Genomic DNA, 17,103 nt, shown 5'->3' on the forward strand with positions numbered 1-17,103 from the left:
ATTTTTGAAAGATTTCTCTCTTTTTATGCGAGTTTTTTTCCTTACACCGTTGCCAGATGTCTGCAGCACATCTAAGATGCCGTTAAATTTAAAAATGATTTTCTTCGATGCGTACAGATCTTTAAAATAAAGTAGATTACCAGACATTTTAAATGCTTTTATAAAATGGTTGATAACGCATTTTCTGTTATTGTCTTTCCTTTTTTTTTTTTTAAATCAATATATAAGAAGAAAGCCTTAATAATTTTAAATCAATGAGGAAAAAATAATAAGAACATTTAGAGATAAATAATTTATATGCAGAAATTACTTTTCAATTAACCACCTGGTAATATTACTCATAAAAAATTGATTGTAAAGGCTAAACGCGAACAGGTTTTAGCTTTCCTCCAACTAGCTGCCTGACCTTGCCCAACAAGATGTCATAATGGGCAGGCCCCTCATCGACACTCTCCTCTTACAATTATTTTGCTAAAAAGAAACCTGTCTTTTATTGGCGCAAAAACTACTTAAGGAACATTCTGGACCAACGCATTTCGAGTTTTGTTCTGTTGTTGAAAGCGTAGGAGGGCAAGAATATACCCTTCATCAGCCTGACGTCACAGGGCTCATTGAACTTGTCCATCAGCAGATCACGTTTAGAGTTGTATCCCGCATCCACAGTACAAATAATTTTTTGTTCGACAAGCATCTCTCTTTGTACTTCAGTATGTACCCTATTCTGTTGGGGAATTTTAGGCGTAAATTACATACATACCTCGTAACTGGGAAAAACATTCAAATGCAAAATAAAAATATTCAAAAAAACATCTCCATAAAAAATATATGGACTTTGGTTTCAATTTACTCAAAGTTTAGGGATGTATACGAAATTGTTTAAAGAATTACCTATTCTTTTAATTATAAATAATAAATATAGTAATAAAGTAAAGTTTAACACTTGGATTAAACAAAAAAGGATTCGATACCCGTTACTTCTCACTTTCTCCCGGTATTCTTTTAGTATTTAGTTGCATACTTCTAGGTTTCCAGATTGCTCGAAAAAGCCTTAAGAATAACATTTCTCGATATTTGGGAGAAAAACCTTTTTTTTGGGATCTTTGTGGATATTTTTAATATCCTTCCTCTGTAACATTCGATCGCACGAATACAATATACCCTTGATCTTTACGAGTACCGGGTGTAAAAACTGCTCAGTGATGCTGGCTACTCATTTTCCCCTTACTGGTTTTCTAGTTATTATTGCTCGGAAGTATCCATTGAGAGTTCTGGCCTGAGCTTGGGGCGTTTAAATTGCTTTGTTCTAAAGCATCTGAAGCTCAGTTTAAGTACAAACTTCTGCGATACCACTTGTGCCAGCTGAGTGCGATCTTTGTTGACTCGGATTACGCGTCGGGCCGTAAGCTAAATAAGCGTGATAGCCGGTAATCTCGGATCGGAAAAAACAACCACAACTCGGATCGTAGTATTACCTGGTAATGCAAGTGGAGACCCCGAACTAATGGGGTGATAAATCAGGTGTTGCCCGACGGATGGGGTTCACAACTAATTGCTTATAATTTAGCACATCAATTGAGATAGTAATTCTTCTAATTATCGTTGCGTGGGGGAGAATAGTGTCGAGGGGGTTCATTAACATTTGAACCCGAGAAGTGAGACAGGCGAAGGGTGGGCGAGGCGACACTTTAAATGTTTATCGCTAGAAAATATGGGCTACACCCCCCAGAAAAGCGTGAAAACATTGCAATGAGTCGGAATTCGTAAATATGATTAAATATTGACCCAGGCACTTTGCACATCTACCCACGTGCTGTGTATTTTGGGTGCTGCACTTTGAGATCGGGGTGTCATCATCGTAATCTGCGGAGTACGTGTTGGATTCGCAACACTGCAACACCGAACCCCAAGCAACCTGATTAGGAATTGACGATTTGCTTTACCCGCTTATCAGCGACCCGGGGCCTGTACGACGCAATCGTTTCAGTTGCGGGGATCAGACGAGGGCGAGGCTGGGTCTGTGACTTGGCCAAAGTTGGGATGGGGATGATGGGACGGAAACAAACAATTACAGTAGGCATCCAAAGTAGTTTCTTTAGTTTTCTATCTTTTTAATTAATTAATAATATTTATATTATATTTTTTAAGTTTAGAGTATCATTATTTTATTTTATTCAAGATTAAATGGATAACAAATTTATAAAATATTTATTTCTAAACAGAATACTTCTAAAAAAATTTATAAATACAATTAAAATAAAAATTGAATTCATATTAATTGCAGTCAGAAAGTAACTGAATTTTTGTGATAGACTGTTAACGGCTGATTAGCCGCTATCGCAAAACTCTGTCATGTCCATTGTTGTTCGATTTCTACTTAATATTTAATGGTCCCATACATGTGTAACGACAAACAACATTTTGCATGGGACTGGGAACATTTGGCCTCATTCCGTCCCGGGGCTCAGTTTCAGACTTGAAGCCGATCGGATCGCAACTCATCAAATGGTAACCGAAAAATCGAACATCTCTATAACTCCACTAAAAAAGAGAATATATTATAATATTTATATAAATAATATATGATATAGAAATGCCAATGTCAAAGTTGAATAGTGGCTAATACTGAGGCACGTGAGGTCGTTCTATGCATATACGAGACGAAACTCTATTTATTTTGTATAATTACCTGTGTTGTGTGAAAAACCCCTGAGAAACCTGTGCGAATTCTACGCGACTAACTAATAACAAATATTTACATGGCCCGGTTTAATTTGTTTCTATTCAGACGAACATCAGTAGTAATCCCCGCACTATGCCCGCCATCGAGCATAAGTTGAACGTCACCGAGGAGGAGGTTCCGGAGCACATCCGGCGACTGGCCAAGGAACAGGGCGAGTGTCAGAGTTCCAAGGGTCAGACCATTGAGCAGTTCCGCAGCTACATTATAGGTGAGTCTGCCAAGCTATAGGTTTCTAATATTTTGTGAATATTTTGTGAAACACCTTAAAAAACTCGCAGAGCGAAACGAGTGCCAGCCCCATCGGAATGATGACAAGTATCTGGAAAAGTTTCTGAGAGCCCGATACTGGAAGATCGAGAACAGCTATAAATTGGTGAGTATACTTTTTAAGAAACTATCTTTATATTCTATATATCCAACTTTATATTTTTTCACAGCTGTGCAGCTACTACAAATTCCGGGAACACAACAAATCCTACTACGAAAAGGTTCGCCCCTTGGACCTACGCCACGTTGGAGAATCCGACATCCTGACAGTGACGCCTTACCGAGATCAGCATGGCCACAGGATACTCATATACCGGTTCGGGTTGTGGCGACCCAATCGAGTGACTGTCGATGATATTTTCCGGGCTACTATTATTCTGCAAGAGCTTGGCAGCTTGGAACCGATCTCTCAGATTGTGGGTGGTGTTGGAATATTCGACCTTAAAGATTTGGGTTTCGAACACCTACTCCATCTGAGTCCTAGTGTGGCGCAGAAAATGATTGCTCTGCTTGTGGTAATATAATATTCTAATTTTTATAATTATTAACATTATTTAATTCAAGTTTCTTTTCAGACCTCCATGCCCATTCGTACTTCCGCACTTCATATTGTGAACCAGAACTGGGTGTTTAATGCCGCTTTCAAGATATTTAAACCCTTCCTCAATGCCGCCATGCGCGAAAAGCTGTACATCCATGGCAGTGATATGAGTTCCCTGCACAATCACATCAATCCGGAGCATCTTCCCAAGCGGTAAGTCTGCGATTATTTTAAGTTCCTGTGACTCTCAAACAACTTGATTCCTTTATCAGCTATGGTGGCCTGCACGAGGATTACTCTTACACGCTCTGGCTGGATATGTTGAAGGAGCAGTGTTCTTCGAATAATGTCCAAAAGGATATGGAACAATTGGGCTTCATTTTTGACTAGGACTCAATTTTAATTTATTTTAATATTTTTATAAAATTTTGTTCCATTTGGCACTGATGGTCTCTCACTAGATTTTATAAATAAGATGAATGGGAAACATGCATCAAAATTTTCTTTAAATTATCCTTTATGCCATAATACCTGAGATTCTTACGATAAAAGAGAAATCTATATCCAAGTTGATGTCCTATTTGAGGTTTGGTTATAGCAATTCGAGGTTAGATCCAACATAAAATTTTATATTTCGCACATTTGCCGGCCACATAATCCCTAAAACTCAGATCTGTGTCTGTGAACGGGCAATAATAATTTTGTCTAACCGAATCAAATGGTCTAACCGAAAAAATTTGTCTAACCGAAAAAATTTGTTCCGGTCAAGGAAACAGCGAGCCCGAACATCTTGGCCATGTTCGTTTTATGCGTTTTGTATGCAAAGTGGTATGTGTATGAGTGGTATGAGTTGTGTGTGTGCGTGGGTGTAGGTGCCAGAGCGAAACAACCATTCGTCGTTATGGTAATTGAGTGTTGGACAACGCATAAAATGCAGTTGGCGGCCATAAATATGTTTGCACTCTCGTCTGGCGACAGGATGTGAGAGGGATGCCATGATGTCGGAGAGGGCAAGGGAAGGACACTCCTTCTGACCGTTACAAATATGTTTGATATTTTTTATTGAATCCCGTATGACCCACCATCATCATCCCCTGCCACCGGAAGTCGTTCCCGTCTGCGTCCAGTTTGCAAACAATCGCTAAAAAACGTATGGAATACCAGATAAATATACTTATTATTCGGAAAATTCTACACTTGATATGTTTAAAATACAATTATTTATAATGGGAAGGGCTAGCCTAAGGTTTGCTGCTCCAACTGAACTGTATTATTTTTTTAAACAAACATTATTTGCAGGGTATTGAAAGTTCTTTACACTCTTTCCATCTTTTTCCTATGTCCGTGCTTCGCCCTCTGTTCAAACGATAGTGAAATTGATTTTGCTACCGAGGGGTCTAGGTTTCGGCACTGTGGCTACTGGGGATTTCTGGGCTGCCAGTGTCCGGTGCCTGTGTGTGAGTGCGTATAAAAGGCAGCGACATTTGTGCGATTAAAGCGACAAGATTAAAAAATTTATTGCACAAATATTTATGGGGGGACAGTAACAGTGGCATTGGCAGAGCCAAATAGAAAAAAACAAAGCGGAAAGACAAAAAACACATATCCCATAGCCTACATTTGGGAGGCACGGTCGCTGTCCCGTTATTAGTTGACTTCTGGCCTCTGGCAACACGTGTGTGATGCCGTGTCGATTCCAAACTGGACATAATTTATGGCTGGCAAACTGAATTTATTCGAATTTTATTGAAAAGTAAAGAAAAGGGAGTCTAACAGGGCTATCATGTGACAGGGATTCGTTTTCCTTTCTATTGGTAAAGAACAATAAGAAATTTTACCTTATCTGGTAACATGATAGGATTGTTATAGACTTTATACTATAAAGTATATGCTACTGCATAATATAGTTTATTTATTTATTATTATTGCTATTATTTTCTTCTTTAATTTATCATTTCAATTATGGATTATCTGGATTGGATTTTATTATTATTTTTTTTCATTTTATTTCCGAAAATTATTATTATCTGTATTATCTTTAAGAACTCCTTCATTTCGCACCCAACTCCAGTTTCATCGAAAAATTAGCCATATTATCCTGACGACACACTTGTGGGCGTATCCTTCGCTGTCAACTGTCAGTTGGCTGTGTCAAACTGACAGTCGTTGACATCCGCCAGGGTACCTGACCTTCAATTTTTCCAGTCTGGGACAGGAGGAGTGGGGTGGGTTCGCAACCCTAAACGAATAATTGCTTCCTAATGAGCCGACAAGGGTGACCGACCAGTAGTTACTGCAACCCTCACTCACACCCCGAAAGAGATCTCCTCCCTTCCGCATAGTGCCATTACACTGGCTTATCACTGAAAGCAGTTTATCATTCAGCGATTGACAGGCTGAGCCAAAGCAAAAGCAAAACAATGGGAGCAAATAAATTATGTCCAGCGATTTGTAAACAACTACCAAGCGGAGTCCGAACGGGTTCCAGCAGGGTCAGTCCATCTCCAAAGTTGGAGGGTTAAATTCCATAAATAAAGCCGAAGGCAGAATAATTGAAATATTTGCTGTCAATTTGTTGACTCCGGAAGAAGCTTCCGACCCGAGGCAAAGGTGTAAGCCGCATAAATACCGCCTCGTTATGGACATTGTTGTTGTGTCGCAGACACCGATTACCGCAGGACCGATCCTGCGGCAGGACGCGTGCTGTTTGCCCAGCGAACGACCACCCAAGATGATAAATGGCTGCGAAATATATTTTCCTTACACAATCGAATCTGGGACTGGGTGCGCCAAAGGAAATCATTGTTGATTATGTGGGATTGAGAGATCAAAGTCGGGTGTGCGGTTAAATAATTGTGGGTTATTTTTCAAAAGGATGTATAATACTTAAAAACAAATAGTTTTAAGCCATTTATTTTCCAGCAGAAGATTATATTTTTCCACATACATAGTAAGCTTTATCGATTGTGACTCTGTTTTTGTCGGAAAGTCCTTTTCTCATGTCATTACACCCGAGTCATCGGCGACCTCCAGGGGAGACTGCACTCGTGCTGTGATGTGCAGTTAAATGAGACGGTTTGAGGCCTGTAGAAGGATGCAAAGAGGACGAAGTTGGTCCCTTATTTGTATTTTTCAAAATTGATTTTTTGCTTTTGATTTGCCAGAAATTATTGCGATAAAACACGACCACACTTCTGAGGGATGATGATCTGGGGGTGGGGGAGAGCGTGTGGCAAGTGGCGGCACCATGATAGAATTGGAGCAATCAATCACATCACCACATGCCAGACTTGCGACCAAGTTCGAACGCCTTTTTATTTTATTCCCATGTCGCCGGGAAGTTGTAATGCTGCCTAATCCGGCGTAATAAACATTGTCAAATGCGTTCACATGGATGCGGGAGGAAACCATTATTGACGTCAACATACAAATCCACATCGTCATCTTCGTCAACAATTGAAATGCAATTGAAAAGAATCGCGTACAAATATTTGCACTTGGATTAAGCGGCAGACAATGGGAGGTCCTTCGCAAGGAATGCAAATGAGAAAGGATAAGTCGTAGAGTGCTAAGATCTTAATACAACGACTAAAATATGAGTATTAAAGTTCCCAGGTAGATCATATTTGTAAATAAACATGAGAAATAAATCCCATCTTTATGTTTTCTGAACAAATGGTGAACTTTTGGCATCTTTGTTTGCATACTTTTAGGCTTGAGAATCTAGTTCAAATAAACGATATAAATAAACTTTCCAGCACGTGTCTGATAACCCCTTACCACCAAACACCGACTTCTCGAGTCGAATATTAAAAATATTTTTAATTGGCCGCAAACAAATATTTGCACACCTTTAACCCTTTTGTAATAGGCTGAAGTGCTCCTCACACCTGACCAGACTTCGTCTACGATTTCCTTGTGGATTTCCGATGGTTCCACTACCCCGGTTAATCCCCCCCAGTCCGTCGGAGTGACTAGAAATCAGTGCAGACTGCCAAATGGAGCATACACAGGATAATTCGATTGTGTTCAATTTAATTTTGACAAGCTTCAATGAAGCCTGGTACTTTCGTCTCGGCCCCCACAACCTCTTTAGTCATACGAGTTTCCCACCCACAGCAGTTGATTTGATTTTGTTTTATGTTTTCCTGCTGGCGGAGATCCTAAGAAGCAGCATGTTTTATCCTCCTCGAACGCCCCCTTGTCCTTCCTCCTTTTCCAATTCTTTTCGACACAACAATTGCGTGCGGAATGGATGTGCCAGGAGTGGGGTGGCACTACCCCCGAACAGAAAGTGAAACAAAGTTTTTGTGGTCAGTAGTTGGGCTCTTAAGTTAGCGAATCGGAATGGTTATAACTAGGGGATGTGGGTTTTTTTTGGGGGTAACATGTATTCATAATTTAATTAATTTATTGTTGTAGAAGGAAATATTTTTTAGAGCCAAAAATGAAGGCTTAGAAGCTATCAAGAGCTAATTAAAAGTTAACCTTCAAGTTGGTAAAATACAAAACAATCCTAAGAGTTCATATTCCCACAAGGCACCCACCTCCTCAACCTCATGCTAAACCCCTACTTGTTGCTCAAACAGCCCACCAATCTCGGGCTTATTACATTAGAGAATACTGTTTGCCCAACGAGGCCAAAACACTTCCCCAAAACAAAGAAAAAACTGAAAACGAGAAAAAAACTACGACTAAGAAAACATACTCCAAATTAAAATAAAACAATAAAAACAGAGTAGAAGCCCGTGTCCAAGATGGGATCGAGGTTGGTAAGGTCCCGAGTCCGTTTTTTGCTGGCTCAGCAACTAAGTGCACCTGTGCACTGTGGAATCCTTTACCCAGAGCAAACACACAGATACTTAGATACTATACTGCCCACCACACGTGCAGCTCGTACGGAGAGTATTATATACGAGCCAAAACAAATCGAGCGACTTATCTCGGCTAAAACATCTCACATTGACTTATGCACTGGAAAATGGAACAGTGGACGAGGCCACACAGGATGTCTGGCCGTGTGTGACTGTGGGTGTAGTAGTACGTGTGCATGGCTGAGTGTGTTTTCCGCTATTCTTTGTATTCATATCCATCTCCCTATACATTTCCATTTCCATTTCCCGTACCGCCAACTTCTTAAAGCAATGGCCAGCCAAATAAGACTGGAAGTCGCGAATGCCGCTTGGCTATGTAGGAATTTTCTGTTCTAGCTGCTCATAAATATTCACAAACATACATACATACAAAGAGAGCCATGCACACTCACACTAACACACACACACACATAAGCTGACAGCATGGACAAGTGGGCGGAGCCGATAACAGCATAAGGTGTATGGGTATCTGTACATCTATGGGTGGTGTATGAGTGTGTGTGTGTATGTTTGCCATTTTTTATGCGCTCCATGGCAATTCAAAAACGCCTACTTCAAGAGCTCTGCCAAAATGAACTGAACAACAACAACCACACACCACAACAACAGCAACAAAAAAAACAGACCAACCACCGAAATGAGATCCCAGAAGGCAACGGAGCTCAGATGGGGGAGACGGAAGCAAACACGGCTGTCCGGAGCATAACTATGTGCTCCTGCACAGTAGCTCGAGATTGTGTTTTTAGTTTTTAGTTCTTTGTGAATTAGAATTTTTCTCATTGAGAAAATATACCGTTCTCCCAATATCGTATCAAATTCCTTGCCTACATTAGAGGGCCTTTTAAAAATTGCGCATTTGTGGCGACAAATTTAAGTATAATATTTATTATGCTCTGTATTTGAACTAGAAATACTATTTTTTATATTTTTTAGAAAATATTTTAGATTCCATTTTATATTTTGTTAAAATAGAGACACTGTGCAGTGCAGTGCTGAGAGCTTTCTCGGCTTGACTTTGGCTGCTTTTTGCACAATAAACCAACAACAATATGGTTCAAAGGGTGCTCGAGAGTTCGGCTCTGGCTGTGGCTCTCCGCTCTCGCAAGCTTTCCATTCCGCTTCCACTTCCAGCAGGAGCCCTCCGGGAAAAAGCCATCAGCGAATGGCGTGCGAGCTTGGATTGGTTGTTGTTGTGTTGGTCGGTTTTTTGGCACGACGTTTGTGTGTCGGCTTGTGGCACTTGCTGTGAGGCTGTTTGTATGTTTGTGTGTGTGCTGAGGTCGGACGATGCGCGCGTCGTAGTCACTCTGCCAGCCCCAATCCAGGGAACAGGGCTCCGGCCACCCTTCAGTCCAGTCCAGCGCCGGATCCGGAGTTCAGTCGCCACCGTTAACTCTTTCAAATTGGACGCAGCGAGCGGCGAAAGCGCGTTCGCGACAAAAGCCAAGCCTAGTGAGCGAGAGAGGAATAGTTAGAGCGAAAGCGAGATATTGCCTATGGATATTGCCTCGAAAAAGTGCGGATAGTGATCGTATCTATCAGAATTTAATATACAAAATTTTGATTAAATCTTAAATCAAACTAAAAATCTAACTCGAAAAATTTATATTTGTCGCAAGAGAAAGAAAGGATTCTTGTGGAGACAAATGAACTACATTTTATAAAAACCAACATAATAATCATAAAACTATAAAAAAATAAACAAGATTAGTATATCTACTAATTAGTTCTAACCGCCTAAATTCCAACCAGAGTTTAAATAAAAGAAACTTCAAATATTTAGTGTCCGTGGCCCGGAACGTGTAGTTGAACCTCCATTACGCCAGCATCCCGCGCATAAGCTTTGCATGTGAGGCCCGTAAACGACCTTCTTCGGTCCCTGGTCGATCCAATGAAAATGGAAGATCCCACCATTGCCGACACCTATGTCCAGGAGTTCGATCTGCACCATCTGGAGGTGGCGGGTGGCCCCGGAAATGCAACAGCAAACGGCCATCCGAATGCGGGTGCCACGATCACTGCCATTGGTCATGTGAAGCGCGAGGATCATAGTCCGCCCCAACCGGTGGCGGTCAAATGGACCACAGTTCATGGAGACCCCTCAAATCCGGAAGAAGTCTCGGAGCCGCTAGCACTGGCAGGACCAGAAGCCGCCGGAGCCGTGGAAGTTTCCCCGTCGCCACACATAAAGCTTCGTTCGTTTTCGGGACACCACCAGTGGCATATGGATGAGCGCCGCCTGCAGCCGCTCTCACCACCGCCGGAACAGTACGGACCGTTGCCTGGCCAGGCTATTTTGGTGGCCACATCCTCGGGCGCTAACACGGCGACAGGTTTACCTGGTGGTGTGCCGTCCACTCCGCCGGAAACACCGCCAGTGGTAGGCTCGCCCACGGGCAGCAGTAGCTGTCCGGCCCAGACATATGCCCACCATTATTCCCGGACGCCGGGTACCGCTGCCTCCGCCTCCGCCTCTGCTGCTTCCGCCGCCTCAGCGGCAGCGGCTGCCTCCGGAGCTGCGGCCGTCAGTGCCGGCCTGAGCCACGACATGATGTGGCTGACGAACTCCATTCGTGCGGACCAACAGCCGTTGGATTTGCGGCCCCTAGCATATCCGGGCTCGCAGGAGGAAGCTGAGGAGTGGGACCGGCAACGAGACTTAGCTCTGCAGGCGGCGGCGGCCCACCACCATCATCACGGACAGCCGCTGATGCAGGCACAGCACCATCCGCACGGCCCCACCGGCCACCCACATCCGCACCAGGTGGTGCTCCAGCAAGCCAAGTATCCGCATCACCACCATCACCACTTCCACAACCTCGAACTGACGCCCCTTAACATGCACTCCAATTCCTACGTTGGCGCCAACAGTGGACCTTTCACGCCCACTTGCCTGCCCCAGGTTCCGAGCAATGGAAGCGGCAGCACCAGCAGCGGAGGCGGCGGTGTGGGGGGAGGAGCGGGACAAGGTAATAGCGTTTCCGGCAGTGTTGGAGGTGGATCCTGCATGATTACCCGAGCGTCGCTTCAGCCCTGCCGTCCGCTCTCCGCCAGCTCGACGAGATCCTCAAACAACATGTCGCCACGCACTTGTTCCGGAGCTTACAGCAACGCCACACTAGAGGACTGCATCAATGATGACATGCTGACCACCCTGACAGTGCGGGAACTGAACAAACGACTCCACGGATGTCCCAGAGAAGAAGTGGTACGCCTAAAGCAAAAGCGTCGCACCCTGAAGAATCGTGGTTACGCCCAGAACTGCCGATCGAAGCGACTCCACCAGAGACACGAGCTCGAGAAGGCCAACCGGCAACTGAACCAGGATCTGCATAGGCTGAAGCTGGAGTACTCGAGGGTGTGCCAGGAACGGGATGCCCTGATGCAGCGCTTGCAGAGGGTGGGCGCCGCTGGCAATGGAGCAGCAGGCGCCACCGGGGATAGCCAGAGTTCCCAGGAGTTCTACCTTTGACGCCAGCTGGCGGCGACCAGCGGCTCCTCGTCATCCTCCTCCGCATCGCACCACCAGCAGCTCCACCTCCAGCATCGGGGACCGCAATGGAATAGTCAGCAGCTCGTCAACTAAGAACTCCTCCAGGTAGTAGGAAGGTATTCCCTTAGGACGCTTATTTTTTGAGCAGGATTGCGGAAATTATTAGTTTCCAAATCTTTTCGTTAGAAGTTTTCAATCTTATTATGATAATAATAATAGTTTCAATCCATAACGGTTCAACCTTTCAAACTTTTTCTATATTTTATATTAATGTTTTATCCTTATATTATTTAAAAATATCAACGAGCTAGGCTTCACAATTTGTTTAAATAATTTAATGTTAAAAGTCTACTCAGTTCCCGATATTTTTTGAAAAATAATATTGACGCCGACTCTTATAAATCGCATATCATTTCTATCATTTATTTAAAAACATTTCCATTTAAAAAATATGTATTTACTGTAAGAGTTTTGAATGAAATGTAGTTCCGGAAAATCGCCAAGCTACCAATAATTCTCTATAATTTTAATTGTGACAATAAATTTCAATTGAATTTAAGTTTGCGAACTTTTAAAGTGATCGATAGAGATTGATGTACATGTAGGTAGATTGAGATAGAGAGAGAGTGCACGTTTGGATGGAACTTTTGCTGATTATCAGTCTGACTTAAGCAGAGACCGATTATGAGAATATTTATTCAAACCCCAAGTATGTATAGAGAACAAACATTGTATAAAACAAAGAAACAAAAACAAGAAAAGTGAAACACACTTGCTGCTTCTGATTAACGATCGCTACTTTATTACAAATTACGAGTTAGTAACACACGCTTATTTGTTGATTAGTTCTAGCCTTAGTTTCTCTTCTAGTATTAAGCGAGAGCAGAAGCGAATAATAATAAATAAATAAATATCATAGTTGCGACAGTAGCACGCAGAGTTATTCTCAAAGGTCGTGTTTCCGTTTCCGCTTCCAAAATCCCGTTGCCAAGCCGTCAGCCGCCAAGCCAAGAAAGCAATAAAATCACTAAACTAAAGGTTGTATTATGTTTAAATATCTCAAACTTAATCTGATGTTGTATAAAGCAAAACTCAACTCTGAAGTAAACTAAAGCAAACAAGTCCTATACTATATAACGAGCACTCGATGAGAATGATAATGGCAAATGTAAATACACCTACACATACATTTTAAGGTTTTTGCAAATCGAATTCAAATATCGCTCTTTCTGAAATCAGAAGAAGATCACGAATCCTGAATGCAACTAAACGAATGATAAACAATTAAATAAAAACAATTGTGAGTAGTTGATAAGTGTGCATAAAACAATTTAGCAATAAATACATTTAAAATAAAATTAAATTGAATTGTTTGTCCTTTTCTCATGTTTCTTGATGGTTTTGGTCTTAAGAGCTATGGAAAACACGTAAGTAAAATCGAAAATATTCTAAATTTACAAAAAATGAACTCTAAATTTGACTCTTAAAGTGTCTTTTCCTAAGCTGTGGGTTTTATTTGGAATATTATTAAGAGTAGAGGAGTCAAAGTATGAAAGTACATATATACCTATAAGAAGTGTATTCTTGATCAGGATCATCTCCGGGGATAATCTGTCTGTAAAGCTATCTTCCTGCTAACCTGGCCCTTAAAAAAGATAACTCTCTGGTCTTAGTTTGACTGTATCCCCGGAGCAAGCTCTCCTTACTTTGTTTTGATAATATAATACTTCAGTATTTCATTGATCAGAAAATCACAAGTAGTTAAATATTATATTTATAGTTATAATATTTTAGTTATAAATTACTGTAAGGTATTATTCTATTACTAAGTTTTCTGTGATATAAGACCTCCTTACTTAAAACAACTTCTGATCTCGGGTGCGATCAATCTTAGACTTTACTCCTAGGATTACAAAAACGCCACCAGATTTCGGAGAAGTGCATTAGCTGTGTGGTCTGTCGGCATCGATAAATGGGCTTCCAGCGACGACGACCACCATCGCCAGCAACACTTTAAGAATCAAAACAAACATCTCGCCGACCGACGAGGATCAGGGAATTGTGTCGACAAAAAATAATCTTTTATCGCGTAACGAAGCAACCTACAGCAGCAGCATTGAATTACAGTCTCCAACATGGAGATCAACAACAGAGACCATGGCAATCCGGCGGATTGAGCTTAGAGCCAAGTGGCGTAACTCGGTATAGTGTCGCTACATCTGAGGCCTGAGTCCGGCTGGACCGTCTTGCCCTGTAAAAATTATCCATTAATAAAATTTTAACTTTGTTTGTTTTCATTGCATTCCAGATTGTGTTTGGACTGCGGCTGCGGCTCTGTCTGATTCTGATCTTGAATTTATTATTTTTATTTTGTTTATATGATTTCCTGCCCTACCAAGAACTCGCATATCCTCCGGTTCCCCCCAAAAGCTTATGTAATGAGACAAAACCACTCGATCGTCGGATTGCGCAAGAACTCTGTCGAATTCGAATTTTTTTATTCTCCCAAATTATGACTATCGCATTCAAGTGGCATTTTATTTGCTTTTTTTTTGGTTTTTATTTATTTTATTTCTAGCTCATTTCTTGGCCAGGAAGTATCGAATTTCTATATCATTCGCCGAATTCAAAAAGTTTTGAATAAAAAGTTTCTTTATCGAAAGTTATGTATAATTTTAATGAATATGAAAGTGATCATTGGTTTAGTTTTTTCTATTTATAAACCCTAATATGTATTGTAATAAATTTTAAAATATTTCAAATAATTCTCAATATTGATTGTCCCTTAAATTTAATAATATTCCAGTCCTCCTCTTCCCTACCCCTGGGACAGAAACAAATCCTATAGTATTATGAACTCCCATTCGTTTTCCACTTGAGGTCTGCGACATTTTCGGCTTTGTCCTCAAGTGCAGATTAAACAATAATTATGAAATTCTGATGCAAATCGCTGGCGACTGAGAGTCTCCTTTTCTAAGGACCCCCACCCCGGAGTTATCCAGACAGCTCTTTAGTGAATGTCAGGAGTGGATCAGCCGGAGTGGAAGGGGTCAAGCCTCGGGAGGGTGGTGCCGAGGAAGTCCCGGGCCTCTTGTCAATTGGAATTTATGGACACGGCAATGACAATCGGTAAATTGTCATGACCATGGGGCTAAGTTCATCTCGGGCATAATCAGTGCTTAGGGGCAGAATCCGAGACCAGAATCGAAGCCGAGACCATCCTGGACAACTGGGATGATTGTCAACATTATTATGGTCTGCACACACACACCGTTTGATTATGCTGCGTACTCGGGGCACTCTTTTTATGCCTGCAGTGCGACGTGTGACGGCTTTGATGAGAGCTACACTGGAATAAAAAATATATGAGAGTATTTCAAAGGTAATTAAACTTTTTCCCTTCAATTTAAGAAAAAATAAAGTAAAGAATATCCAATTATTTCATATCACAAGAAGTGTAAGGATTCTGCTACAGGCATATAATTTTTTCAAGTGTATCACAGAGATCGCTTGGAAGGGAAGAACATATCTTTTTCGTTCGTCCGACTTGCGGGGTGGTGCGTTTTTTATGATGCTTTTCAAGTGGATGAGCCAGCGCCGAGCGACACGCTTAAGTGGCTCGCCATCGCCATCGCCCCACTCCTCTCCAGCGTTGTCTTAATTCAATCGATAGTTCACACATGTAATCGCATGGCCGGATGATTGGGGGCTTCTCTTCCTGCTTTCAGCCTTTATTCTGTTGCCCGAGTTCCGTCCTTTCTCCGGTTTGCATGCCAAACACGTAACGTTGACATTGAAAGAGGACGGGGTGAGTTCTGTTCCTATTTTCCAATCTGACTTTAACCTTAAATCGTTAACACATTAGTTACCAGCAATTGCCATGTCATTCCTGGTCCTTGGCGAACCAGCGTCTACTCATTAGCTTAATGATGAGTGGAGCCAGAGTCCTTCAGCTCATTAGCTTTCGCCTTGTTTGTTGTTTGAAAGTTTTTCACAAAATATGCTCGTAAATCTAGTTGTGGCAGCTTCGAACAGGGGGAATAGATATCGCCAAAGGACAAGTGCCTATAAGTTTTTGGCTTTAAGCTTATCAATCATTTGTTATATACGATGTAGGTTTAGGCCACCAACTAATATTAAAAATTAGTAAAATTAAAAGGAAAGTAAAACACATGCCAGTTTTTATAACCCTTGTAATCAGAAAATTTAATATCTACAAGCATTGCCTCACCATTTGATATTTCGTCACCTCCTTTCCGCACTTTTGTGTTTCCCCATTTGTAATCTGTGGGCTGCCATCTCTTACAAGTCCAGGACCTGCATCCCTTTCCTACGATCCTTGTCTATTGTCTTGCGTTTTTTATTGATGGGCTGCCTTGAATGTTTTTTACGACTTTATGCGAACGGTCAGTGTCAAAGCCGTCCCCTCATCATCTGTTCAAATCCTGTACGGCGTCTGAAGATTCGTCCTTTGTCGTGCAGTTGGGTCAGTCGACAGGACGTCCCAGAGGCGATTCTCGTACATCCGATTGCAATGTATCTTTATCGTTTTATACCGCTTCCGTACACAGTGCCTCGACTCCGGCGTCGCATAATTTCCGTAATGACCAATGATATAAATGGAACTCATTTGCCAGTCCTCCCCGCTAGCCAGGACTCGGGCCAGGACTTCTTCGTGGAATTGATGTCCTGCCCTAAATCGTTTTGCACTCCGCCACTCCCTTTATCTCAAGGCTGCGGAGTTTTTCTGGACTTTGTCCAGAAAGGGCTTGGACTCCTTTAACGTTTGTAATAATAAATTAAATCACATTTCGGCTTTTTTCAGCTTTTAATACTCTAAGTAAAGGTCTTGAAGTCGCTCAGCTATTGCAGAATGAGGAATAATTTATACATTTTTTAGAAAAACTACAAAATAAATAAGTAAGAGGACAATCGGATTTTTTATTGAATAAGAAATAATAATTTTAGTTATTCTGAAGGCCTAAATAAAAGTTTCCGAACATCACATCTTCTTCAATTTATTCAACAATCTTAAAGCTGTATTACTTCTTTGTTTATTTAAATACTTTTACTCATTATTTTTTATGTAGGGTATTAAATTCCCAACATAGAAACAAATTCGTTCTTTTTTAGGGCGCTTGGTGTGCGTCCAAGTGTGTGGGCCACGGCATGATGTCTCTTCGGTTCA

At 41.6% G+C, this 17,103-nt stretch overlaps 2 protein-coding genes across 3 annotated transcripts; both read left to right on the forward strand.

The window, feature by feature from the left end:
* Window positions 1–1,318: 1,318 nt before the first annotated feature.
* On the forward strand, window positions 1,319–4,039 carry LOC6497064 (alpha-tocopherol transfer protein). 2 transcript variants are annotated; one of them, XM_014906026.3, is made up of 6 exons: window positions 1,319–1,475; window positions 2,786–2,948; window positions 3,019–3,113; window positions 3,178–3,522; window positions 3,583–3,761; window positions 3,821–4,039. In XM_014906026.3, exons 2-6 carry the CDS (start codon window positions 2,813–2,815, stop codon window positions 3,936–3,938), a joined length of 873 nt encoding a protein of 290 aa, XP_014761512.1. In that variant the 5' UTR covers window positions 1,319–1,475; window positions 2,786–2,812; the 3' UTR covers window positions 3,939–4,039. The 2 variants fall into 2 exon arrangements, with proteins under 2 accessions (XP_014761512.1, XP_001962821.2); XM_001962785.4 differs by lacking the exon at window positions 1,319–1,475 and adding an exon at window positions 2,385–2,505.
* Window positions 4,040–9,744: 5,705 nt separating this feature from the next.
* On the forward strand, window positions 9,745–13,283 carry LOC6497065 (transcription factor Maf). Its single transcript, XM_001962784.4, has one exon. The coding sequence runs from the start codon at window positions 10,314–10,316 to the stop codon at window positions 11,892–11,894; it is 1,581 nt and encodes a 526-aa protein (XP_001962820.3). The 5' UTR covers window positions 9,745–10,313; the 3' UTR covers window positions 11,895–13,283.
* Window positions 13,284–17,103: the final 3,820 nt, after the last annotated feature.

The sequence above is a fragment of the Drosophila ananassae genome, chromosome 3R (assembly GCF_017639315.1).
Source record: "Drosophila ananassae strain 14024-0371.13 chromosome 3R, ASM1763931v2, whole genome shotgun sequence".
Lineage (NCBI taxonomy): Eukaryota > Metazoa > Arthropoda > Insecta > Diptera > Drosophilidae > Drosophila > Drosophila ananassae.